The following is a 25,626-nucleotide window of genomic DNA, read 5'->3' as shown; positions in this document are numbered from 1 at the left end:
TTCCTTCCAGCTCATCCCAGCCTTCTGTCTGAGGTCATCGTAGGTGGTCCATGAAGTTACCTAATATAGTAAAATGTGAGTTCAGCCAGCACCCTCACACAGAGGGGTGTTCAGAAGCACACTAAGTTTAGCTATAACTAATTTCTGCACATCAACTGATACTGAAGATAAGGAGTTTGGGTCTGGACCTAGCACAGAGAAACAGCCAGTGACTGGTTTTACTGGTAAATTGAGATGCAGCCACCTCGTCCACCACAGTAACACCATTAAGTCTGCAGCTGTTTGGCTGCTGGGGCTAAGAGAGACAAAGCAGACAGCTGGGAAAGTGGGGAGATAGTAGGGCCTGACCTACAGATAGCTATGTGAATGAAAGCCTTGCAAAACAAATGTGGTTATGGATTCAGTGGCATTTCATAATTTGACTTAAATTTGTACTGATTTAGCTTTGGTTAGTTCTGCTGCCAGCTGGCCTCTTAATGTGCCTCTACCAGTATGTCCACACATCCTCAAAAATGGAAAAGGGATTAGGTTATTTGGGAAAGGACCACAGAGGAGTTGTTGGGTGAGATGGACAATGAGCCCTCAGCAACAGTCTGGATGCTCTGCTGCTGGAACAACAGTGATCCTTCAGTAGTTGGTGGTACCAAGACAGTGACTTGCCTGACCTTGCAGTGCCAGGACTAGAAATTTAGATAATTTAAGCTTATGAAATTCTGAATTTGCTGTTCTGGCAGAGCTGAAGAAAATGATAACAAGCAACTTTAGATTTTTTTTTTTTTTTTTGCTAATAACTCATACCATGTCTACATACCTGCTTCAGCAGAATTGGTTACAGTGTGATTACGTTGACAGGATGTTTGGCTTGTAAACTTCTGAGAGTGCCACGGGAGCTGCTTGTTCTGTGTACTTGGACAGTCAGGATGCTCACAGGCACATCAGCCAGAAAACTCTGTGTCCAATGGACTTTGGGAGTTTTCTTGCAGGAGAAAAATGTCAGTATCTAAATTTTCCATGGCAAGTTTTGCTGAAAAACTTGGTTTGTGACAGCACGTGAAAGGAAAGGACATCCACATGTTTGTAGTACAGTTGGGAGTCACATTTGAGGGCTTGAGTATGGCCATGTGCATTTTGTATAAAACTTGAAGCCTGCAGAATAAAGCCATGTTTAACCCCTGTCCTTCGAAGATGCTAACGGCTGTTACAGTGGAAAACAAAACAGTAAGCCAAGCCTAAACCTAGGACCACCCTTAGAGTAAGGCAGTAAGTCTGTCCTTTGCTCTGTGGCAGCTATTTAACACATTCTGGCAGCATTTGGCAGCAAATGTGCTCATGATTGTCATCCTGTGATCATTGTGAGCAGAGGGGGTTTGTGCAAAGACCAGAGCATGGTAAAAAGGGCTACAAAGGAGGCGGTGCCAGAGATTCCTTCTGCCCAAAGTTTGGTCCATTGGAGATGCACATCCCAACAGCTAACCCTTTGGATGGATGGATGAAGCTTCTACACTTTGTAAGGAAATGTGTGTTTGATCCCTGGGTTGGAAACATCTATTGCTTTTGTAAACTGTGTCTAAACCAATTGTTTTTAAGGTGTTTTTTAAGCTTGCTGGTTTTTCCTCCCATTCAGGTTTTTGAAAGTAATTGACCGACAGAACATGAGGCAAGGAAGAGTTCTGAGGTTATCAGCTGCTTTGGGCTGAGCATCATCATCTTTGCCCAAGTGGATTTAGGCTTCCAAGACAGGCCTTCAGGTAAAACCTCTTCTCTTTCTCAGTTGGTGCTGTTTGGCAGGGAGCTTTTCTCAGGGTTTCTTCCAACGGTGTAGTTATTTGCAGTCTGGAGGATTAAATAGTGAAGATTTGAATTACTTGCAGTCTAAAGGATTAAAAAGCCAATTAGATTAATTTGTACCTTTAACTAGACTTGTTTGACCACCATCATTGGGTTATAATATTTTTATTTGTGGAGTCTGCTGTGCAGAGGTGTTTATTTCTATAGAAATGTTCTGAATTCAGTGGAAATAGAACTTTAAAAGTTTGTGAGCTCTTTTATGATCTTCAAATGCAGAGACACATTAAAACAAGTGTTCCCTGTCAGAAATATTCCTGTTAGAAAGAAGCAATTGGCTGACCAGCTAACATAAGAGTAAGCTTGGTTTAGTTCAAGATCATTCTGACAAATCTTTAGAAACAATTGTGTTACATAATGTGTTTTGAGAATGGTCGTGGTTTGTGTGCAATACTGCATACAGCAGTAACTGGAAAAGGAGAAATTACCTGTTTTTTTTTTTTTACAGGAAGAGGAAAAAATATAAACTGATTGTTGCAGTTTTTTTAAGACTGCTAAGTTTGAGATAGCTCTTTTGGTTAAAAATGTGTGTCTGCTTATATTAATGCAGTGTTTTTTGGTTGGGGGGTTGTTTTTTATTTCTTCCCTGATGTTAGACAGTCCAATGGCAGACCAAAGGATGGACATATCTTCTACAATTAGTGACTTTATGTCACCAGACCCTGCTGACTTGATCTCCAGTTCCCTTAGCACTTCAGGAATGGACTGTAATAGGAAAAGAAAGGGAAGCTCAACTGATTATCAGTAAGTTGGATTTCTCTTGATTTAGCACTGCTAAAAGGATGTGGCAACACAACAATACACTGGGGAAGACTACAGACATATTTATAGCAGTTTTTAAATAACCTCTTCTTTACAATCTGCTTTAAAGGTTTTAATAAAGAAGAGAGCTACTATGCACTAAGAGCCAAGATCATTATTTAATAATAAAAATAAAGCTGTCATCTCAGTGCAGCTAGAATTGAGGGTTATCAAATGGGGTGAGGAGAAAAACTTCTGGCTGGTGGGGGAATGGAATTAGTACTGATGAAATGTACTGTGTGGAGGTTGATTATATTGACCATTTACATAGGAAGTACAATGTTTGACTAACAGAAGGAGAAGATAATAAATTTATTGGAAAGTGGAAGCAAAACTAGGAGTAGTTCCTTTTCTTCACCTATTTTTTGCCTATTTAGTCACTTCCTATCAGTGTGCTGCCAGCCTTTACCTGATGAAGCTATTTTGGTCTCTCATTTGAATATGAATCTGAATAGTCTCTGGTTTGAGGTATTAGAGCTGTCTTTCTTTTAATCAACTGGTTTAATCTTTTAGTGGTTCTCAGCAGTAGAAGGAAATCCTACCACCTCTGCTGTAGAACAGTGAAGGGCACAGCAGAGTTTGCCAGACTCCCAGACCTGCACTGGGAACAGCAAGAGCAACCTACTTACTGCAAGTGCCTGTGCAAACCTCCTCTGCATTGTAACTTTACAAAGTGTGGCTGCAGGGGAACTTGTGAGTGGCCACATCCATTATTCATCCAGCCACAGAATCCATTTTTATGTAACTTAGCTCAGATTTTATTGCTGAGGGCCTTTGGATTGTTGGCAGCTCTTTTTACGAGGAGGAGCAGACTTTTTAATCCATGCTGAGCATTACAATTAAAAATTAGATTCTTTTTAGGAGAACTTAGGCACAAAATATTTAAATACCTCTCTGAACTGCCTTTAATCTCCCTGAGAAGCACATGTGTCCCTCTAGCTGAATTGACTACTACAAAATTGAGTGATCAGCCTCAATCCTACCATCTTCCTTTTCTCTAGAAAGGATTTCTCCATTTCTGTTCCTCTGGGTAGGAAGCATTACTGAAGTCCTCTTTTCCAAAAGACAGCTTGTTCTTGTAAGGTATAATTCTGCCCTTTAGGTTTTGTGTGCATTTTTTAAAATGTGTGAAAACTCTGTTTCCTTGAATCCTTAGTAAAATGAGTTTACTTATTTTGTACTCATACACGACATACCCCTGCTTATCACGTAGTCATACCATAGTTCATTTTGTGTTGCAAAGTAAACGGTGGCTACTAAATGTTCCTCTTGGAAAGCAGAACTTAAGGGAGACTAACTACCTTGACCCCTCCTTATATGTGTATATATGGGAAAATGATCAGAAATGCTGTTGTTCAACCTCTGCTACCTGTTAATGATTTTATTACATAAATTATCCAGTTTGGTGCTTCCTGTACCAGTGAAGCCAGGGAGTAAGGGAAGCAGAACCAGTGTTTTAGGGTGTTTCTTTGATCACCTCTTGAACACAAGCAAGAGGAGTCATCAGCTGCAATTTCAGCTCTCCACAACAACTTTTTAGTTCTTTCTGCTGCAATTCCTCCAGGAAAATCCCTGCCCAACTTATTGCTGTCATTTCAGCAAGGGCTGGTAAAATGCTCTTGTCCAAGGCTTCATGCACAGGACTATGAACAGTAAATTTTGCTTGGGATTCATGCTTTCAATTGAAATATTACATGATGAGAAAATAAACTACCCTGTTGCATTAATAACTTACCTTGTACCTCTTCTAGATTAGGCTTTCTGGGGGTTTAAACACACAAACATCCCAGAGCTAAAGGTGGTGTCACAAGGGCTGGTAAATTGTGAGCAGCAGGAGTCAGTGGCTAAGACAATAACTCAGGTGTGCAGATGGGGAGATTTAGCATCATTATTAATGTTATTTTAAAACTAATCACAAAGATAATTCATCTAAGGGTGCAGTGAATACATTAAAGGCTCTTAGGTTTATTTTTAAGAGGGCTCGTGTCCAGTGTTGAACAGGAATTGGCTGAGCTGAGAAGGCTTTTTCATAAGGCTTTTATAAAACATAGCCTCTTACCATGGTAAAACTCAGTGGTATTTCAGGTCACTTTACAGTCTTGAAGTGATGCCAGCAGTTATTTGCATGTAGAAATTCTGTTTAATTTCCTTGTGATATCATAAAGTGTTTATACAGTTCAGCTTGGGACTTAAGAATAAAGCAATATGTGCATCTATCCTGCTGGGCAAGAATCAAAAACTGAGAAACTTGGGATACTTTATTTTTATTTTTATGTTTTATTTCTGGCCTTAGAGTCCTCTGAAATCCCATTTATCTAACCACAAGGACAACACGCATAAAGCACAGATCTTTCCTTTCTGAAGATGAAACAATATCTCAATGATTTGCATAACATAATTTAGGTTAGTTGTTTTATTAGTTTTTCACATTAAGTCTCATGAACTATGCTCTCTTTTCTTAAAAAGCAGAATTATTCTTTCAGAAAGTAGATTAATTTGAACAAGCTTGTTTCTTTAGAAAATGCTCACTGCTATTGTCCTGTTTTCATTGTGCTTTTCATTTCAAATAGAATCTGCATTAGCTTGAGAATTTCAGCAGAAAATGTAAGACATTGTTCTTATTTCCTATATATGGTGTACTTTATTTTTCTTTCTTTTCAGACTCGATGGCTTTCCTTTTGAGTAAGTATAAATATTTTAGTAATTGGTAAACCTTAAAAAAGATGCCCCGTGTTTTTTCCCCTGCCTTTTTCTGCCATAGACTTAAAATTCATAGGTAGAAATTAAAACAGAATGAGCAGGCCTAGGAATGTTCATTTGAGCACAGTTGTACAGATTTATGTAAACCAAAACATCCTCTTCCTAATTATTTTGTCTAAAAAAAGATGTGTAATCATGAGCATTTAGCTTTTTCTACCAAATGCAGCTATGAAAACTTACACTATCCTCTCCTGCTTAGTTGTGCACGTGTGGCTACAATATTAAATGTAATGAGGGGGATTATTTCTATTCTTCATTCCTCTTTCCTTACTTTCATGTTGAAACAAAAGCAAACCATGTATCTACACTGAAAGTTGCACTAATTTCCAGTGTGCCTGGTTAGTTTCACACAGACTTCTATTCTCTTCTTGCATTTGGCCACCTCCAGTGGTGTGTTAATTTAGATTATTACCATTTTCTACCCCAAAAACAACTACTATAAGGCAAACTGAGCTATAGAACATGAAGGCATGTGCACAAGGTTGGGTTTTTTTTCCCCCTCCTGTAGTTAACTGAAAAACATTTTTGTAACAGATGATATCTTTGAACTGCAGCATGTTTTACTGTCAAACACATCAAACTGTGCCATTTAGTGAGTTCTGAAGGAGACACAACTAATTTAAGAAAATGTTTTAATGTTACAAAAAACACACAGCTTCCTTAGTCCTTCCAGGTTGTTGTTTTTTTTACTCCTATTTTTGCATTTGTGATTTAGAGGTGGCAGGAATACTGACTTTATGGTGGTTGGATAACAGTTCTGCTAGTCCTGCTGAATTTGTGATGTGTTGCTTTGTTCTGTTTCTGCAGGGAAGGTATGGATACAGATAAAGATGACCAGCATGGAAGGTACTGTTGATACAGTCACTGAAATCTCAGTTCCACAGCTCTGACACAGGATCCTGACTGTGGGATGCCTGTTCAGTGTCACTGTGGTCCCAAATTATTGCTTTGCTGGGATGAAGCAATAATCTAAACAATCTTAGTTTAAACAACAGGGAGCAGACAAGCTAAAACACCTCCTAGTCTGAGGTGCAATGTTATAGATACTGATCTTTGCTGTAGAAGGGTTAAATAAACATTCAAATTCTAAAAAACCTGATCTTAATGAGGATCAGTAGGATGTGAGATGCAGGAAAAGAGTTGGTTGAGTGCTTTCAACACTGTAACTTCGTGATGTCATTTCTCAACAGATTGGAGTATGCAGACCAACAAGGCAGGATAAAAAATGCAAGGTAATGCTCTAAACAGATATATTTCAAAGAACTGTCTCTTGCTTTTTGCCATGTATGAATTATTTGTGCATGCTTCTTCTGAAAATATCTTTTTCTAGCTTTGACCTTCCCTTATTTTTCAATATCTTTGCACTGTTGACATTTTTCATTAAGTTTGCATAGAGTGAAACAACTAATTTGGTGAGTAACTTGGTTTTAATCACCTCACTGCTGTTGAAATTTAAGCCAGATATGTTTCTGGTAATGTTACATTCTTCATCTTTCTTCTTTCAGACTCGATAGTGGGTTGTGAAAGTGTTAGGAGTGAATCTTAATATGGGAAAATATAAACCTGACCAACACTGGGTGTGTTTTCTGGCAAACCACAAGCTTGTGCTGCAGCCTTTCCTGTTGCTTATAACTGTTCTTTACCCAAATAATTCACATCAAATGTCTGAAGAGTGTCTGCTGTCCCTTCCATGAGGATGACAGGGTAGCTCACTCACCCTGAGGTGTAGCACTCACATTTTCTGAAAAATCCCTTTGCCCAGGATTTTTCTCCTGGGAAGCTGAAAAACCTCAGAGAAGAAGGGAAACAATAATTATCTCATGTGCTTCTCCTGAGTTTTGCTCCTTTGGAATGTGGTTGGAGATTGTTTACCCACAGGTGATTGTTTCATTGGTTTTTGCTGTGAGTTGTTTTGACTTATTGGCCAATTATGGCCAAGCTGTGTCAGGACTCTGGAGAAGTCATGAGTTTCATTATTATCTTTTTAGCCTTCTGTAAGTATCCTTTCTGCATTCTTTAGTACAGTATAGTTTAGTATTCTTTAATATAATATAGTATCATAAAATAATAAATTAGCCTTCTGAGAACATGGAGTTAGATTCATCACTCCTCCCTTCGTTGGGCACCCCACAAATACAATACTGAGGAGGTTGCTCTGGGCATTGCTCCGTGTGTTCACGTACATCAAATGCCTCAAGAGCGTTTGCCATCCTTTCCGTGAGGACAGCAGGGTAGCTCACTCACCCTGAGGAGGTTGCTCTGGGCATTGCTCCGTGTGTTCACGTGCCCTGCTGTGTGTGTGTGTGTGCAGGGAGGCTCACAGCCAGATCGAGAAGAGGCGCAGGGACAAGATGAACAGCTTCATAGACGAGCTGGCCTCGCTGGTGCCCACGTGCAACGCCATGTCCCGCAAGCTGGACAAGCTCACCGTGCTCAGGATGGCTGTCCAGCACATGAAAACACTTCGTGGTGAGTTGCCTGGGGCCGCAGGGCCATTTCAAGTGGCATTTCCCCAAAGTCATGCTTTTCCTCTCCCTTTTTAGCAAAAAGGAGTAAGTTAATTCATTTTGGGAGGATTCCTCCCTTCTCTTAGCATCTGATGCTCAGTGTTCATTCACAGCTTACTAGTTCATGGTCCAGTAAATACCCTGATGTGACTGGGGGAACCTGGGGATGAGAAAAGAATAATTTTCCATCATCTGACCCATTGATCACTACTGCCAGACTCCACAGCACCAAGGCAGCTGGGGCAAGGGAGAAAAGGGCTTAAGGGCAGTGCACACTTAATTCTGGTGCAGTACTGAGCACTGCTCTAAGCAGGCAATGTACCAAGTTGTTGGATAGAGAGATTACATTTTAGGTATGATATTCCCACAGGACTTCTAAGGTTTTGTGTTTGTACATTTAGCTCTGTGTGAAAAAGAATAGAGAGTACTTTGAAAACTTAATTTTGGTCTTTTTGACCAGTTTCTGTTGCAAGCACTTGAAGGGAAACACACAGGTTTGGAAGAGTTGGGGTTGTGAGAAATCACTGTGTGTTCCTAAAGCTTCATATGAGTGAATCAGTGCTTGGGTACAATTGGTGCTGGTGTTAAAAGCTTTAGGCCTCCAAGAAATGCACTACTGACAAAAAAAAAAAAAAGGGATGCAGGTAATGGTTAAAAAGATCCTGGTGATTGTTGTCATTTCTAGGAGAGCTGGTACCTTCAGTCATATTTAGCCTTGCAGTTTTGGAAGGCTTAACTTTCCTGCCACTGTCACTTGGTGAGGTTAATACTTTATAACACTTCAGTGGTTACTAATTTGACTCCTCTGCCTTTATGAAGGGAATAGAATGAGAAGAATTAGTCTTTAATAAATAGCTGCCTCATTTGTTGCCAATTTTGGGGTTTTGGCATTGTAAGATGATGTCATTGTAGTGCTGGGTTTTATCTTTGGCTTGGAATGAGAGAATTGATTTGTAAATTCCTAAGTGATGATTTGTTTACATGAGCATGTCATGTTTTACTGAGTTATAAGGAGAAGAAATAGTTTGAATGTTTTTACTCTTTAATATCTTATTTTTATAATTTCTAATTCTGAGACTAGGCCATAAATCAAGGACAGCCTTTGGGTTCAAAAATATGTCAAGGAATACTTTTATATCTCAGAGGCATTTAATTTGCATTTCTACCTCATGCAGTACTTGTGTGTTAGCAAAAAAAGCTTCATCCTTTTTTAAGTTAATACCAACAGAGCTCATGTTGATAGTCAAACAAAACCAAAAAAGTTCATTTTAAAGAACTCCTGCGATGAACAGCAGTCTAAGAAGGAGCCAAAGGAAGATTGCTCATTTAAGTGTGTAATGTTGATGATGTGGGAATTGTTTGTTTTTTTGTTTTCTTTAGGTGCTACAAACCCATATACAGAAGCAAACTACAAGCCTGCTTTTCTATCAGATGATGAATTAAAACATCTTATTCTCAGGGTATGTTCCAACTTTTAATTAAGAGATATTAATATCTGTGACTGTAGCTCTCCCAAAGCCCACCACCAGTATTTTTTCTGCCTTGTATCTCAGCTTAAAAATGTTTTGATTATGGAGGATAATTAAGAAATCTGGAGCCTGCTTCACAGAGTCAGTGAGTTTAATGATGACTCGCATTCTTAATTTAAGCAGAAAGATTGAAGAGGGGGATTTAGATGGGAACCATTGGAATCTTCAGTTTTTACATGTACAAACCAAAATCACATAAATAGTTTTCTTGCAGACTTGCTGCCCTGGGTTACTTTGCCATGATTTTCAGTGTACAATGATAGAATGAACACTTTTTTATTGAGGTCACTGATGTAACATGACTTAGTGTGTATGACTGCCTGCTGTTGTACTCCTTTTATAGTGTGGAGAGCTTCACTCATTAGTCAGTGGTTCAGCTCTTCTAGTGGCTGTGTAATTGTTGAAGCACTGCAGTGTCCAGATGCAGTATATGCAGAATTTAATTTCTGCAGCATTGTGACTCTGAAGATACATTTTTGCTTGTGTGTGACTAAAAGACAATACTTTGCAAATAGGAATTAATTGCCTCCAGGCACAGAAATAAATATCCAGGTTATGGTTGGTTTCTAAAAGAGGAGCTTTTTTAAGTACAGTTAAAATAACATTTTAATTTGAAGGCATTATTAAACATAATCATAATATTATTGGACAAGACATGGGTTCTTTCTTCTCATAAAAGTTATTTTACATTCTGGGCACAATGCCCAGAATCCTGCCAAAAATGTTTGCAGATGCAAAAAATCCCCTTCATTGTAATTTTACATTTTTTCCTGTTGACTCAGTTACCTCTAAATGTTAAGACAGCTCTCCTAGTGTAGAAATTCTACTGTACACAAAGTGCTTTTAAAGGTTATAATGGTGCAATGTGGATGTATAACTTGGGATTTGACTTTCTCCCCCACCCCCCCGATTAGGCAGCAGATGGATTCCTTTTTGTTGTGGGCTGTGACAGAGGAAAGATACTGTTTGTTTCAGAATCTGTCTTCAAGATCCTCAACTACAGTCAGGTATTCTTTTCCATTTTAAGTACCTTAAAAGATTTGAGAGCTTTTTGATGGTTATGCCTTTATCTGGGGGGTAGGCATGAGAAGAGTCTGACTTGAAAGCTGAGAGGTGTTGCAAAGAGAGAGAGCTTTTCTCTGCCATGTCATTAGAGAAGATTGTTTCTGGTTTCCATTCTAAGCAAGAGGTGAAAAGGAACTAAATTTAATTCACTGATTGAGGCATTCTGCTCAAGGATTTTACCCTCAGGCTTGCAAAAGCATTACCTATTTGGGAGTGTAAGCAAATATTGAAACATCAGTCTGGGGTTTTTCCAGTAGCATCACATGGATTTTTTAGCTTAGTTTTCTTTCTACCTGTTCTGGTTTTGCTTGCATGCTTACTGATGGAAACTGGAAAGCAGTTATATCAAAGCCAGGTTTTTAATATATGCTCAACATAAGGCTTAAGTTGGACCATATATTGTGTAAATAATCTTCATTCTTTCTGTCATCTGCGCTCCTCATCAAATTTAAACCTGTATTAGCTTCAAAAGTTTTCCTCAGCCAGCATTTAGTTAGGTATATACTAAATGCATATGTAAATAATGAAAGAGAACATTTGCAATTAGGATTTTTTTTTTTCATTCAAATGTGTGGTAGAGGTAGTAAGACTGAGTAGTAACCAGAATATTTGGTGGGGGGGAATTGAGTGTGCCAGTTCTGCAAAACTCTTACTGAAAATGATGACAGGATGCAATGTAGTCATAACTTCAATACACAGAGAAAACCTTCCATCAAATCACAGAATCATAAAATAGTTTGTTTGGAAGGGACCCTTTAAAGGTCATCCAGTCCAAACCCCCTGCAATGAGGCTGGATCTGGATGTTTGGTATTCCTTGGTTACACCTATGTGTAAAAGGATTGTTCATACTGGGTGCTAAAATGAAGAAAACATACTGAGTCATTATTTTACTTTTTGACTGAATGTTCAATCTCTACAGAATGATTTGATTGGTCAAAGTTTATTTGATTATCTCCATCCTAAAGACATTGCCAAAGTGAAGGAGCAGCTCTCTTCTTCTGACACTGCGCCACGAGAAAGACTTATAGATGCAAAAAGTGAGTGTTCCAAACTTTGGGAAAAATGTCATGTAGAGTCACTGCTGCTGGGGCTTTGCCTCATGTCACGGGTGGGGATGTGGGGGGATGCTGCCTGGATTGTCTCATGCCAAGGAAGTTGTAGCTTAAAGACAGCAAGAAACAAAAAAAGAAAAAAAAGTGTGAAACAGGTTCCTGGAAGCTGTTGGGTTTGGCATGCACTGTGACACTCTGTCTTCCAGGCATCAAAGCTTTAACTTTTTCCCTTAGAACATATGAAGCATTTCTTCTAATCCATCATTCTAAATGGTCAGAATACACTCAGTATTATCTTGGTAGTCCTCAGCTGTCAGCCAAGATAGAGGATTCATTTTATTCATCTACTTACTTATTGCTTACTGCCATCAATGACCCAACCTTTCTCTCAGAAGGATTTTAACTTTGGAATCATTTCCTGCCATGTCTCTTAGTTCTGTTCCATTCTGGTATTTTAAAGTAGTTCTGAATCTCTGTTGCTCTTGGGGTGAGTGGGTGTTTAATTCCCTCTCATAACAGAAGTCTGCACTGCTTAAGTGGAAGGTGGTATCTTACAATTGCAGATTTCCAGGTCATTAAGTCTCATGCTTGTCAGGAGCAGAAATCTCCTGGATCTCAGCTCAGAGAAGCCACCAGCTCAACTTCAGAAACTGAAGTTGAGAGAGATCATTTGAGGGCAGGGAGCCTGGAGGCTTCAGCAGAATCAGCTGAAGTTTTTTCTGGCTCCTGGTTTCATCGGTTGTCAAGCATGAATATCCAGTGCTGCCTCCTGTTTTTTTTTTTTTGGTTTTTGGTTGGCTTTTTTTTTTGTGTGTCTCTGACAAAGTTAGGGCAAAAATAAATACTATGAATTACAGTCTTCCCATCTGCTATGATAGACAGATTGGTAGAATTTCAAGAACTCATACTGGTGAAGAGTATGAGGATGTATGCACGTATTTATTTTTGTCTTGGCATGAGTAACTCAGCACAGCTTGTACTCACACCACGGTGCAGCAGTTTGGAGGGCATGTGGTGCAGGGCTGCCTGACCTCCTGGGGGTCACCTCACTCCAGTGGAATTGGAAGGGAGGCACACTTTCCACTAAAATACTGGAATTGCTGGGATTCCTCCTTATGTTAAAAGCCCACAAGGCCTGAGAAGATTTGTTCATGCTGACAGCTGCTTGATTTTACATATCCCCATGCAGACGTGGTTGGAGTGGATGGCAGGCTGTGGAAAAGTTGCTGTGTGATTTAAATCTTCCACCAGTCCTTGGAGCACTGGCCTTGCTGATACCTGTGCTCCTGATGCATGCCATGGAAACATTCCATGTCTTCCCAGAGCCCTGGTGGTACCAGCACTCTGCTGGTGGCTCAGAGTGACGTGTTTTGGTTGGTTTTCCCACAGAAAAGAATCCCCTGTGAGAATATGATAAAGGTCAGGATTTATTGTTAGGGCATGTCCATGTGCAATTATTTCTGCAAGGCAGGAGAGACTTCTGAGACATAACAGGAGGTCTTGGGGATTTCCAGTTCCTGAGTGGGTCTCTGCTATCTTTTCTCCTCTGTCTCTCCCTGGAGTGTCATTGGAGTTTTCCTGCTCCATATGCACCCATGTTTTCTGGGAGGGTGTTGTGATAGGAAAGTGCCAGAAAGGTCAGGAGCCTCCTAAGTGACTGTGTATGGAGTTCTGCTCTGGTTGTGGAAAAGTAATCTCTCTATTTTAACCAGTTCAGAGAAATTGCAGTATTTATCACAGGACTTGTGTGGATTTGCCCAATCTCTTGCTGACCTTTGCTCTCAGAGCCCGTGTTCTTGAGCTCACCTCAGTGTTCTAACAGCAGAAGGCAGAGGCAGAAGTCGCAGTGTTGGTATTGATGCCTTAAGCAGCTGGAACAGAGGCTAGACAGAGTTAAGGGGAATAAAAAAGATATTTATTGAAGAGCCTTCAAAGGCCACCCTGGCAGTACCAGAGCCACAGCCATGGCTCTGCCCAGGTGGCTTCAAGATGGAAGCAAAAGAGGGCTTGGTCACTAGATCTCACATTTTTATAAGTTTTGGTCCATTAGTATATTGGAGCTAATTGTCCAATTACAGCTCCAGCCCATGAAGTCCCATCCTGCTTGTTTTTTCTCTCTTCAGTCCACTTGTGTATGCTGTTGGGGCTGGGATCCAGATTGGCTGTCCTTGGGTCCCCAGCTAGAGAAGGAGTTGTTGTGTCTGCCTACTCTGTGAAGAGACCTTGCCATCCCCTAATATGAAACCCAGACCCATACCTTACTATCCCCTTATATGACACCCAGACCAAAGCAGCACAAAAAAAGCAAAAATAAAGACATAAAACCCGAGGTATCAGTATGGTCAGCTGTGTCCTGCACAATCACACACATCAGAACCTCAAAACCAGGAGATGCAAGGCCCAGCGAGGTCGAAGCACTGTGGGGTGGGGTTTGTGGGGTTTTTGGGGTGGTTCCCTCTGCACTGACCCTGCCTCCCTCGCTGTTTGCGCAGCCGGACTCCCGGTCAAGACGGACATCACGCCCGGGCCCTCGCGGCTCTGCTCTGGGGCACGGCGCTCCTTCTTCTGCAGGATGAAGTGCAACAGGCCCTCTGTCAAGGTAGAAGACAAGGATTTCCCTTCAACCTGCTCGAAGAAGAAAGGTAACCATCATGCCTTTATTGCCAAGACTGTCAGGATTTTTTTAATGCTGCTCGTTCGCAGTGGTTGAATTTTTTACATTTATCGTTGTTTGTTATTGAGATTCTGAGCTATGTCTTGGTCTGTTACTTCTTCAAACTCCCTCTCACCCCTCCAGTATCTCTTACACACCTGTATTAGCATTTAAAGCCAAATTCTCCGCTCTGCTTTCTTGAAACTTTCTCAGGCAGTTTGTGCCAGCAGCTCTGAGGGGTTATTGCGTCATCTTCAGACATTGGTCAGATCATGTTCGGTCTTGACTGCCTGGTCAATGTCTCCAGTAAAGGGGAGCTGTTCCTTGTTCTCTGCCCATTGATGTGTGGTTGGATATCCACCTCAAAAAATGAGTGTAATTCTAAGTTCATCTGTGGGTTTGGTACATTCTGAGTACTGGAAACGTGGCACTTGTACACCTGGAATATTTGCTTGTAGCATTAGCAGTGTTGGTAATATTTTCTCCTCTGCAGGCTCTTATTCTAGGCATATTGGAATATATATTTAGCCCAAATGTGAAGGTTTCTTCTTTGAGTACTGTGAATGATACATTTGGTGTTAGTTAAAGTGAAACAGCAAGAGAACAGAGGCAATTTTGGTGCATTCTTTGGCTGTGGCAGCTGCCCCAACTCCCAGCTTCAGCATTGGATCCTGCTTTTGTGCTCACTGCTGAGAAAGCCAGTTTGTGTAGTTGGCATAAGCCTTTTACTCCACCTGCCTATGAAAGTCATCTTCCCTGGAGTTTTCAAGCCTGCTCAGTGCTGAGGAATAGGAATTCTTTTGGACACTGACTTTTACTGGCCATTGCAAATCTTCATCATCCCTGTGTACAGCTGTCCCCTGTACACCCCAGACAGAGTATGTTCTGCCAAACATGGGTTTTTATAGGAGCCTCAGGTTAAGATGAAAGAGGCATCTTATTTATTAATCTACTAATTTCTTCATACATTCCTTTGCGTTATTCACCTCTTTTGCTGAAATAATAAAATGTGATGCAATTTCTGCTCCAAATTACCAAAAGCAGCCTGGATGTGAGCTATGTGATGTTTCAGCATAAACAGTGGTTTTGCCAAGATAAATTGTTTATTGGATTAGCTCAGATTAGCTGCATTACAGCAGGAGTGCTGAAAAATCCCTTGGAATCACAGAGTCATTAAGGCTAGAAAAGGTTTCCAAGATCATTGAGTCCCAGCCTTTGACCAAACATCCCCTGTCAGCCAGACTGTGGCACTGAGTGCTCTGTCCCTTCTTGAACACCTCCAGAGATGGGGACTCCACCACCGCCCTGGGCAGCCCTTTCCAATGCTTAACAATCCTTTCTGTGAAGAAATTCCTGCTGATGTCCAACCTGAACCTCCCCTGGTGCAGCTTGAGGCTGTGTCCTCCCATCCTGTCACTGGCTGCCCGGGAGGAGAGGCCGATCCCCACCTGGCTCCAGCCCCCTGTCAGGCAGTTCTAGAGTGGTAAGGTCTCCCCTGAGCCTCCTTTTCTCCAGGCTGAACACCCCCAGCTCCTCCTTAGTGAAGAGTATCCCAAATTTCCTGCATAAGAGAGGAGGTGCATTATTAGCAGAACTGATTTGAAGTTCTCCAAAGCTGTACCCACGACCTAACTGCTTTCTTGGGTTTTGTTGGTTTGTTTTTTTTGGTTTGTTTTTTTTTTTTTTTCTTTTCACAGCAGATCGCAAAAGCTTTTGCACTATTCATAGCACAGGCTACTTAAAAAGCTGGCCTCCAACAAAGATGGGCCTGGATGAAGACAACGAGCCAGACAACGAGGGCTGTAACCTGAGCTGCCTTGTTGCCATCGGGAGGCTCCATCCGCACGTGGTGCCGCAGCCGGCGAACGGCGAGATCCGGGTGAAGCCCACGGAGTACGTGTCCCGGCACGCCATCGACGGCAAGTTCGTCTTCGTAGATCAGAGGTGAGAATTCCCCAAGCAGCTTCCACCCTGGGTCACTGCCCAGCACTGCCTCACCAGCAGCTTGCCTTGCAGCGGTGCGGAAACACCACTGGGAAAAGAAATTGCTGCCCTTCTTAGCTTTTTTTACTGGGTTGGCTTTTGAGGTGGAGCTCAAAGCTGTTACTATGCATTAATTCAGTGTGACGGATTAAATTTTTAAAAAAATCCCCCAAACTTCCAAAAATGTGGCAGAATAACACCAGGATCTTTTCTGCCAATTCATTGGGGGGGTTATGTATGTATGTATGTAATCTTCAGAAGAAAATGTTTTGAAACTGGACCCTAATTGCTGCCTCTGTTACTTGAAACCTCCTGCAAACACCAGGCAGTTGAGAGACTGCAGAGGCTGGGTTAGGCTTTGCTAGCATGTACACTTACATAACTGTTTACTAGGACACATTCTGCTGGATTAATGCTTCTCTCTGGGACCCTTTGTGTTTGTAAGAAGGAAAGCTTTTCAAGAGGGTTATCTCTTGGAAACCGTTTGAGAGCTTATGCCCGTGTGGTATCTGCTTTCAAACATCAATTTGTTAGCTAAAAGGCTAATTCTTTCCTTTTCCAAAAGAAAGGGCTTGAATTTTCTTCAGTAGCAGGCACATATGACCTGAATCTTCCTTGAAAATTACTGGATTGTGGAGGGAAAAGTAGGAGGTTGAAGGATGTTAAAGGAGAGGTTACTCTGGGTTGGTTGGAGAGGGGTTGCTTGGTTCCCTTCCTTGTCAAGAGGGATTGAGACTGCCCAGATGAGGCTGTTCCAGTTTCTCTGTGGCTTTGGCTCAGCTGCTTCACACACAGAAAAACCCAAACTCCAAACTCTGACAGAATCTGCCTGCTGGAATTGGGTTCAGGGGAGACACAGCTGATCTTTAGTGCCCTTTGGGAGGAAGTAGAGGATAGTCATGGGAGGAAGCAAGTGCAGAGAATATTTTTTTTATGTTACTTATCTGTTTTGGAGTGGTTTGGTTTGTGGGTTTTGGTTAGGTTGGGTGGTTTTGGTTTTAATTTGATAGAAAGCTTTTGAAAATACCAACTCTTGAGTGCTCGAAGCTGGTGCTCACTCTGGGAGCTGTGGGAGCATTCATAGCTTTCTGTTGCTCAGAAAATGCCATTCTGTCTTGTTTATAGACAAGTTTTATTTTCAAAAGATCAGACTTATTCCCCTGATGTGTAGTTTGAAGGCATTTCTAAAATAATGAGACTCAGAAAATGTTGACCCATTGAATTTAAACACATATGCTTTTATTGAATTGCTTTCCAGCTGTTGTTTACAGTCCTTGGGATGTCTATGCTACTTCAAAGACTCTTTGAAAGGGAATTTATTTAGAAGAAAGCCTCATCTGTGGGCCTGAAGCTGACATCCAATGATCCTTGCTTTTCCTGGAGAATATATAGGCACCTGTAAAAGTTGAAAACAATTTATTTCCAAGTTGGGTTGTTTTGCTCTTATAGACTTGCAGTGTTCATTTATCATCTGTCCAAGGAACTCAAGAAAGAAACACTTCCTAAACTCCTTGTGACCTTTTCTGTCTTCTTGGATTTCATGGTCCCTGGAGAAGCACAGCAGTGGATTTAGGTACCAGTTAGCTGAGCTGCCAGAGCCAGGGAACTGCTTAACAATTCTCTGTTGGAATGGCAGCTACACTGAGCAGAGTTTTAAAGAGAATCATCTCTCCTCTCACTTATTCAGGACTTCTAATTGGTCTGCATGCTGAATTTGAGAGTAAAATTGAGTTTATTATCTATGCAGATGTCATCAGATACAGCTTCAGGGTTCAGAGCTGCCTTGTTAAGTTGGAGAAGCGAGCTGAGGAAAAAAGTAAATACAGGATGAAATTCCAGAAGGACACAAACAATTTCCTTCCTTGCATAATAAAACATGGTCAGATATTGAATGCACCCAGTCTGTTGATGTCTGTAATTTGGTGCAGATTCTCCTTTCCACAGCACCTGCTGTAAAAATAAAAGGGTTGACAAATTACCTGTAGCTGCTGATGCTGGTTGTTCCTCATCTGTGTGGGTATCCCACCACAGCTGTGCTGCTAAAAGCCTTGGTTACTAAAGTTCTTGGAAAAATACTGGAATCAGCTTGACTGGGTTCCCAGCTCTTCCATTTTAAAGATAGGCTTGGTTTTGCTGCTTTGTGGTTCTCTTAGAGATTGCTTTGGTGAGTTTTTTTTGAGTTTTAAGTGGCCTGGCATAAAGTTCACCCTACGAAAGTCAGTTTAAATTCTTGTTTCTTTCCCCAAGGCTGAGGGCATTGGTCTCCCTGTCAAGGGGGGCCTCAGCTGGTGCTGAAATCTCTTGTGTTTGGGAAGATACAAAAATGTCCCATATTGAAATACCATGGATTTTGTGCTTCAGCTTTTTTCCTCCTGTTCGTATTCATAATCATTAATATCTACTAATTTCTGCATTTTAGAGTGTTTAATTTGGGCTTTTTTGAGATTGCAGAAAAGATGCTGATCTACCTGGGTTTGTTCCTTATTGCCCTTCATGTTTAATTTGAATTGGAATGGTTTGGAATTGTGACACTTATTTCAGCTTCTTCAATGAACCATCCCTTCTCCCTCAGTAATTTTCTTCTAAGAAACACAGAATTTTTTCCTAAGAAAATTCATCTAAGAAGTTTAAGAATTTTCTTCTAAGAAATGTACAAAATGCAAGTTAAGTTTGGTGTGGTGTTGTTCTGTCCCGCTCCTGAACTCCTGAGTTCTCCAAACCTTTGATGTCTGTTGTGCACTTTGTGCAGAAAGCTTCGTGTTATCTTGTGGCTGCTACAAGGCAGCTTTTTTCAGCCTTCAATTCCCAAAGTTACAGCAAATCTTCAAAGCTATTTAGAAAGTCTTACATCCCCTCTGGTGATGGTAGGTCAAATGTAATACCTGAGGGCTCTGGGTGTTAGGTACTTTTTTAATTACCTGAGAATTAAAAATAGTATTCTTAAGGAATTTTTTTTACCTTCTAAGCCGAAAATTCCTTTCCGCAATACTTGAGCCTTACCCAACCTCATTGTGAGCTTTAGGAATCTCTGACTAATACTTCAACTTGAAAAGATTTTTTTTTTTTTAATTTCTTCCTCTCCCTCCCTTCCCCAGGGCAACAGCCATCCTGGCATACTTACCCCAGGAACTTCTAGGTACTTCGTGTTATGAATACTTTCATCAAGATGATATAGCACATCTTGCAGAATGTCACAGACAAGGTACGGTTCTTAATAATTCAGGAAAGAGATTTTGTTCAAAATATTAGAAACAGTTGTTGTGTTTTAAGGAAACCAAGCAGACTTGAAAAGATTTGGGTATTGCTGTTTGCGAATGCAAAGTCAAGAGCGTTGTGTTGTATGTGCCAAACACTGTGATTATCTTAGACTTGCATGGATTTGTAGGGAATATTTGAGGTTCAGGCTGGGTGAGGGGGATGAGGGAGGAATAGCATTTTTCTTGAGGGATGTGGGGAGGAATTAACAGGGTTTTCCCTGATAAGGGCTCTATTTATGTTGTGGTGCCTGCTTGATATTAATGACTTGCTTTCTACCTGTCTTCAGTTTTGCAGACAAGAGAAAAAATTACAACTAACTGCTACAAGTTTAAAATAAAAGATGGCTCTTTTATTACGTTGCGGAGTCGCTGGTTCAGTTTCATGAACCCTTGGACCAAAGAAGTAGAATACATTGTCTCCACAAACACAGTCGTTTCGTAAGTGCTTTTCCCTCAGCAGGTGCCTGGGAATGCCCATGGCTTTGCCCTTTTCTCTTGTGAGATTTGACCTAAATACGTATGACAGTAGGTGTCTTCTCCAGACAACACCCCAGGGAGAAAGGGTTTAGTTTAAAAATTGCAGTAATTTAATTTCTGGTTGTTAAAGCTTGCAGAAAATAGAAATATTTTCTTTCTTTGGGAAAAGCTGGGATTTGGTCTTTGTAGGAACATAAGGGGCATGCATTTCTTTGCTTTGGCAGGTATTTCCCCCATTTTTCCTTTCTCTTGAGGCGACTTCTCAGCAGAATAGTTGCTGTAGAGGAGTTCTGTGCTGAGAAGCTGTTGGGATCCTGCACTGCACACTTTGAGGTGGAGCAGGGTGGTTGATTTCTGTTATTTATCCGGCCCTGGTGTCAGTCACAGAGGTGACACTGCTGAAACCCTGAAGCATTCCATGCTGAAACTCCGGCTGCATGACCTGGGTTTTAATCACTGCCAGGGTTTTCCACCTGTAGGGTTGTCTCTGCCTGATTTTTCTCATCCTTGCACTCCACAGCACCACGGTCCTGGACAGCGGGGACGCGGCCTTTCCCCAGCTGGCAGCGTCCCCACACAGCATGGACAGCGTGCTCCAGGCTGGAGAAGGTAACTCCTGGGCTCAGGAATCGCTGGCTCTCCTGCCTTGGGAGCAGCTCATCCTGCCTGCACACGTTTGCTTCCCTTCTGCACTGAGATTTGTTGATATCCTAAGGAAAATGAGATTTAGCTTTGGGTCTGAGCCACGCCTGCTGAGGGTTGCTGTTGTTAAATATGCATTTCCAGATGCATTATCCATTCTGCATAAGCAATGCTGAGGCCTTTCCTGCCCTCTCACTGGGGGCTTTTCTCTGCTTGGAGTATATCAGGCTCTTTCCCAGTGCTCCTCCCAAGTGGAGGTGTTCTTTCCAACCTCCCAAGTGTGAAGTCACATGGCAGTAACAGCTCCTAACTGCTCAGACCTCACTTTCCCCTTCACTTTTCGATTCCTGCAGTTACCTGCAGGGGCTTCATTTGCAGTCATCAGCTGCCTTGGGTTTATCTCCTATTGAGTGGAATATGCACTGTCAAGTTCTTCACACAAAGCAGAGAGCAAACATGTTTGGAGAAGAGCCTGTTTGGGCACAGAGCGGGGCAGGTCTGACAAGGCCATGCTGTACCAGATCTGGACAAGAAGTAGCACCAGGTGCTCAATTCTGAAAGAGAACAGCCAGATTCTAAAAGAGTTGGGGACTGTCCTGTCCCTGCTGGCACAGAGGGACATCTGAGACCCAGCACAGCCCAGTGCAAGCCAGACTTCTCATCCATTTGAAGGCACTCAGCAGTTGCTGGAACTGTCAATAAATCCTGTTCAGGTCCTGCAGCCACTCAAAGCCTAAACACAGGTGCCCTGTGGAGAAGGTTTGCAAGCTTTTCTCTGACCTTAAAATTCTGCTCATTTCAGGTGGCCCCAAAAGGACCCATCCCACTGTGCCTGGAATTCCAGGTGGAACAAGAGCTGGGGCAGGTAAAATAGGGAGGATGATTGCTGAAGAAATCATGGAGATTCACAGGTGAGAGAAAATGGTGTGAAGTTAAATTGTTTTATTCCTGTTCTTTAAGAGGAATTAGACTTCCTTAATTTCCTCTGAAAGAACAATTTATTCAAGCTGAATAAGGAATGATCCAACTGTACTGAGACAGCTACAGATTCCTGTTCAGCCTCCCTGAGGCAGTCAGCCCCCACAGGGAAAGCATGCAGTTACAGCCTTCCAGCTTCCTGCTGCAAGAGACTGATACTGGCATTTCTTTGCAGTGGTGAGGATGATGGCCTGTTTACCAGAAAGAGGAGTTAAAAAGAGCAGCTACCTAGAAACAAATCCATTCCAGACTGTTCTTTTCCCAGTGACTTGAGGCTGTGAGTGGCACAACCTTCAAATGCCAAAGCTATTGACTGTGTGCCAAAACAGCAATGTTTGTTTTCGTGCAGCCCATTTGCTCAGATGCTTTTGGGGTTGTTAGATGTGCATGATGAGCTTTGCAGTTCCCCTGCAGCTCTTGGAGCAAGGACACAATGCTGGGGCCTTGCCATGCAGTCAGGCTGTGGGGCTGGGTCAAGCACAGGGTCACTGAGGGACTGTGGGGATCCACAGCTGCTTCTCGTGTTCTCACCTGTGTGAGCAGCTGCTTTCAGTGGGTACCACTTCATTTCTGTTGGCTAAAAATCCCTGTTCCCCACTGATTTCCTCTTGGGAGCTGTGTTCCCTTTCCTATAAAAGGGGTTTCACCCAGCAGATGTTCAGGTAGCAATTTAACCAGACTGAGCTGCAGTCCAGGAACACATTCAGTCTGTTTCCCAGTTTTGTTCCTGCTGCAGGCAGGAGACTCCCTCTGTCCTCACTTCAGGCAGCAGCAGATCTATCCCTAAGGCTTCATTCCTCTCTGTAGCAATAGGAAAAAGGGGAAAGAGGAAAAGAAGAAAAACATGGCTGAATCATTACTTTGAAGCTTAACCATCCCTTTTAGTAGCTGTAAAACATTTAATTAGCCCAAGTGAGTGTAGTAGTGCAGTTAGCACCCGTGTTTGCATTTCAGTTCGGACCCTGGGTTAGTTCCAGTCCTTTTTGAGCAGCTGTTACTATTTTCCAAAGCTGCCTTCTGTTCAGCTTTCCCAGGGGAACTCTGCCAAGGAGAAGAATCCCATTTCCATTGCTTTTCTCTGTAACTACCCCTCCTCCCTTTGGTCTGGAGATTCATTGGTGCTTCAGTCAATACATTATTAATGATGTTTGATCAGGCTATGGAAAATGGAAGTGAACAATGTGGCTTTGAGCAGTTACAAACCGTCCAGTGTCCAGTGGCCTTCTGTAGCAGGAGCTCACTGGAGGAGTCTGGGTTAGTGTGACTGAGGCAGCTGGAACTCTTAGCTGGTGGAACTTGAAGCAAAATACTCAAAAATGAGGCTTTCCTTAGCAGCCAGGACCTTTTCCTTCTGACTCTGTGAAGGCTGTCCAGAAAAAAAACAGGGAGGAAGTAAAGCTTGCAGACCAAGCAGGCTGGATTTACACAGGCCTCTTGGTCTGGCTGCAAATAACAGCCTTGCTGCTCCTGCTGGTGTGAGGAACACTGAAAAAGGGAGATTACAAAAATGAAGCTCCTGCTTTTTGCGTCTTATGGCACCTGATACCGAAGTCAGTATTTGAAACTCCAAGTCTCTGAGTGGCTTGTAAATGCATGCCCTGTTTTATGCATGTTTTAGGATAAGGGGATCATCACCTTCCAGCTGTGGCTCAAGTCCCCTGAACATCACCAGCACCCCCCCACCCGACACATCCTCGCCAGGAGGGAAGAAGGTAAGAACAAGCTTCCCCCTGGCTGGGGCAGCCAGGGCAGGGCACGTGGGACTGTGCTCAGGGAACAGCTCCTGCCCGCTGGGCTGGCAAAGGGGCCCGGCCGAAGCCCTGAGGTGGTCACACCCCCTGCACAGCACTGCCAGCAGCACGTCCCGAACTCCAGCAGTGTTTGGCACTCACCCGCCCTTTAGGTTGGATGTTTGCAGCAGAGCTGCAAGGAACGGCTCTCCCCGTGTCGCTCCACCCTCCAAAAACTCTCTGACACCCCGTGCTGGTGGAGGCTGGCAGTGCTGGCACTGGAGCACCGGCTGTGCCCGAGCCAATGCCAGCGGTGTTCCTGAGCACAAACCAGCACAGCTGGGTGCACGGGCACTCTGAGTTATTTTTAAATCAACGCCATGCACCTGCCTTGCTCTAAGATTGCTTGAGTAGCACTCAGGTGCCATTACCAGCACTGAGCCACCCGAACTCCTGTCCTGGCTGCTTCCAGCAATCTCTAAATGCTTATGGAAGTTTTATCCAAAGCAAGAACACTTACCCAGATCCTTATGCACTGCTTCAGACTTACTCAACCTTTTTTTCTCAGAAATTATGACTTGCTGATAAGAATTGCTTGTACAGGAACAGACAGTAAATATTTCTGTCTATTCCCAGCTTTGTTCTTGAAATAAAACACCAGGTTGGAACAGTTACAATTCTGGTAATAGTTATTCTTTCTTCTTCTGCCCTGCAGTATTCAACATGTTACAGAATAGGGGCTGCTGGCATGGCATAAAGGAAAGTGCAGGCGGAGGGTTGGGTGTTTTCAGCACCCCCTAGATATTTCTCCTTGTTTAGAAGATCGTTTGTTATAAACCACAGGGTTATTTTGGGAAGTTCATCTACCCTATATTAAAAATTTCAGGACAGTTTAAAACTTAATGCACCATTTCATGCTGCTTTAGAGCTTCTGTTTTGTCTTTCAAGATCTTGAATGGTGGCACTCCAGACATTTCTTCAGCTGGGCTGCTGTCTGGGCAAATCCAGGATAATTCTGGCTACCCGTATTCCGACAACTCCTCTATCCTGGGTAAGTGAAGTCACACGTGAGCACCCCCAGTACCAGCTGAACACACATGGACGCTGGTTGGTTTTAGCAGTAATTTGCTTTTGCCACCTGCAGGCTCCAGCTGAGGCATAAAGCCCACAGCCACGCACTCTGTGTGCCCAAAGAGGCGCCTGGCAGCCTGTTTTGTAAAGTTCCTTCATGCTGGAATTTCCTTAGGCAGTGCTTGGAAGCCTCTTTTCCTGAGTCAGTGGGAAGTAGCTCAGCAGCTCTCCAGCTGCTGCAGTGTTGTGCGTGCAGTCTGGCACTCAGGCTGTCCCTGTGAGGCGCGGTGCCCTTGCTGGGGAGTGACCCAGTCCCTCCCGGGGCTGTGGTGGCCCCAGAGCCCGGCCGTGCCCCGCGGGGCGCTGCAGGGAGGGGAGCAGCCCCGCTGAGGCGCTGGCTGTGCCGTTCCCTGCAGGGGAGAACTCCCACATCGGCATGGACATGATCGACACGGAGCAGGGCTCCAGCAGCCCCAGCAACGACGAGGCGGCCATGGCGGTCATCATGAGCCTGCTGGAGGCCGACGCGGGGCTCGGCGGCCCCGTGGACTTCAGCGACCTGCCCTGGCCCCTGTGAGCAACCCACAGCCAAGTGCATTTACTGCTGCAGCTCCGCACTCTGGGAAACGCGTGGGACTGAGAGGCTTTTATGTGGGAACTTCATAAAAGCTGTGTCAGAATGCAACTCATCCTACCATGTGTAACTTCAGACAAAGTGGAATAACCTGCTACAGTGTTCTGTGTTGATTTGGTTAGCTGTGTATAGCTTGCAATACTTGTATATTTTGGATTCTGTTGTTTGAAATTTTTTTTAAATCACTGTGCGACTCACTGGCATCAGTGGTAGCTTTTATATGCAAATGACCATTTCAGATGTATGGTGTGTTTTTACACTGCAAAACAGTCCCCATGTGGATATTTCTTATACTAATTGTACCATAAAGCTGTTTATTCTTTCTTGTAAGAATCCTTTACTATAAATATTGTTAAAGTGTAATGTATTAGACAGTTAAATATTTTTAAAATAAATGTTTCCCTTGTTCTAAGATGGAGCATTTACTTTGATAAATAAATTTGATAAAACCCTGCTGAAGGTGCATGCTAGAAGCACTTGGTATTTATCATTTCTTTAGCCTTGGGGGAAAAGGGAGGAAAGCCAGTGCCTTACCTACACTTAGATGACTTTGTCATGACAATATTCCCCAAGAAGCTATTGTTACTTATTCCTACATCCAAGTTGATCCTGAGAAAAGCACAACAGGCAGGTGCATTGAA

The 25,626-nt window shown here is 42.6% G+C and overlaps 1 protein-coding gene across 9 annotated transcripts in view; it reads left to right on the top strand.

The window, feature by feature from the left end:
• ARNTL (aryl hydrocarbon receptor nuclear translocator like) overlaps window positions 1-25,458 on the top strand; it is a 49,186-nt gene extending 23,728 nt beyond the window's left edge. For 2 of the 9 annotated variants that reach the window (XM_041485809.1, XM_041485800.1), the window contains exons 2-19: window positions 1,625-1,748; window positions 2,442-2,589; window positions 5,308-5,328; window positions 6,214-6,252; window positions 6,597-6,638; window positions 7,718-7,875; window positions 9,294-9,373; window positions 10,357-10,449; window positions 11,428-11,545; window positions 14,053-14,202; window positions 15,911-16,157; window positions 19,292-19,398; window positions 19,741-19,891; window positions 20,451-20,539; window positions 21,375-21,483; window positions 23,169-23,262; window positions 24,229-24,331; window positions 24,768-25,458. In XM_041485809.1, the coding sequence (XP_041341743.1) occupies window positions 2,450-2,589; window positions 5,308-5,328; window positions 6,214-6,252; window positions 6,597-6,638; window positions 7,718-7,875; window positions 9,294-9,373; window positions 10,357-10,449; window positions 11,428-11,545; window positions 14,053-14,202; window positions 15,911-16,157; window positions 19,292-19,398; window positions 19,741-19,891; window positions 20,451-20,539; window positions 21,375-21,483; window positions 23,169-23,262; window positions 24,229-24,331; window positions 24,768-24,928 (1,902 nt within the window). In that variant the 5' untranslated portion in view covers window positions 1,625-1,748; window positions 2,442-2,449 and the 3' untranslated portion in view covers window positions 24,929-25,458. Of the gene's footprint in view, window positions 1-1,358; window positions 1,508-1,624; window positions 1,749-2,441; window positions 2,590-4,939; window positions 5,050-5,307; window positions 5,329-6,213; window positions 6,253-6,596; window positions 6,639-7,717; window positions 7,876-9,293; window positions 9,374-10,356; window positions 10,450-11,427; window positions 11,546-14,052; window positions 14,203-15,910; window positions 16,158-19,291; window positions 19,399-19,740; window positions 19,892-20,450; window positions 20,540-21,374; window positions 21,484-23,168; window positions 23,263-24,228; window positions 24,332-24,767 lie in introns of those variants that run through there. The other 7 variants (XM_041485818.1, XM_041485791.1, XM_041485850.1 and 4 more) reach the window with 7 other exon arrangements.
• The last annotated feature ends 168 nt before the right edge of the window (window positions 25,459-25,626 follow it).

Source organism: Pyrgilauda ruficollis, unplaced genomic scaffold (genome assembly GCF_017590135.1).
Source record: "Pyrgilauda ruficollis isolate IOZ18807 unplaced genomic scaffold, ASM1759013v1 scaffold119, whole genome shotgun sequence".
NCBI classification, from domain to species: domain Eukaryota; kingdom Metazoa; phylum Chordata; class Aves; order Passeriformes; family Passeridae; genus Pyrgilauda; species Pyrgilauda ruficollis.
Note: the sequence above shows the minus strand (reverse complement) of the source record. Positions and strands in the feature narration are given on the sequence as shown.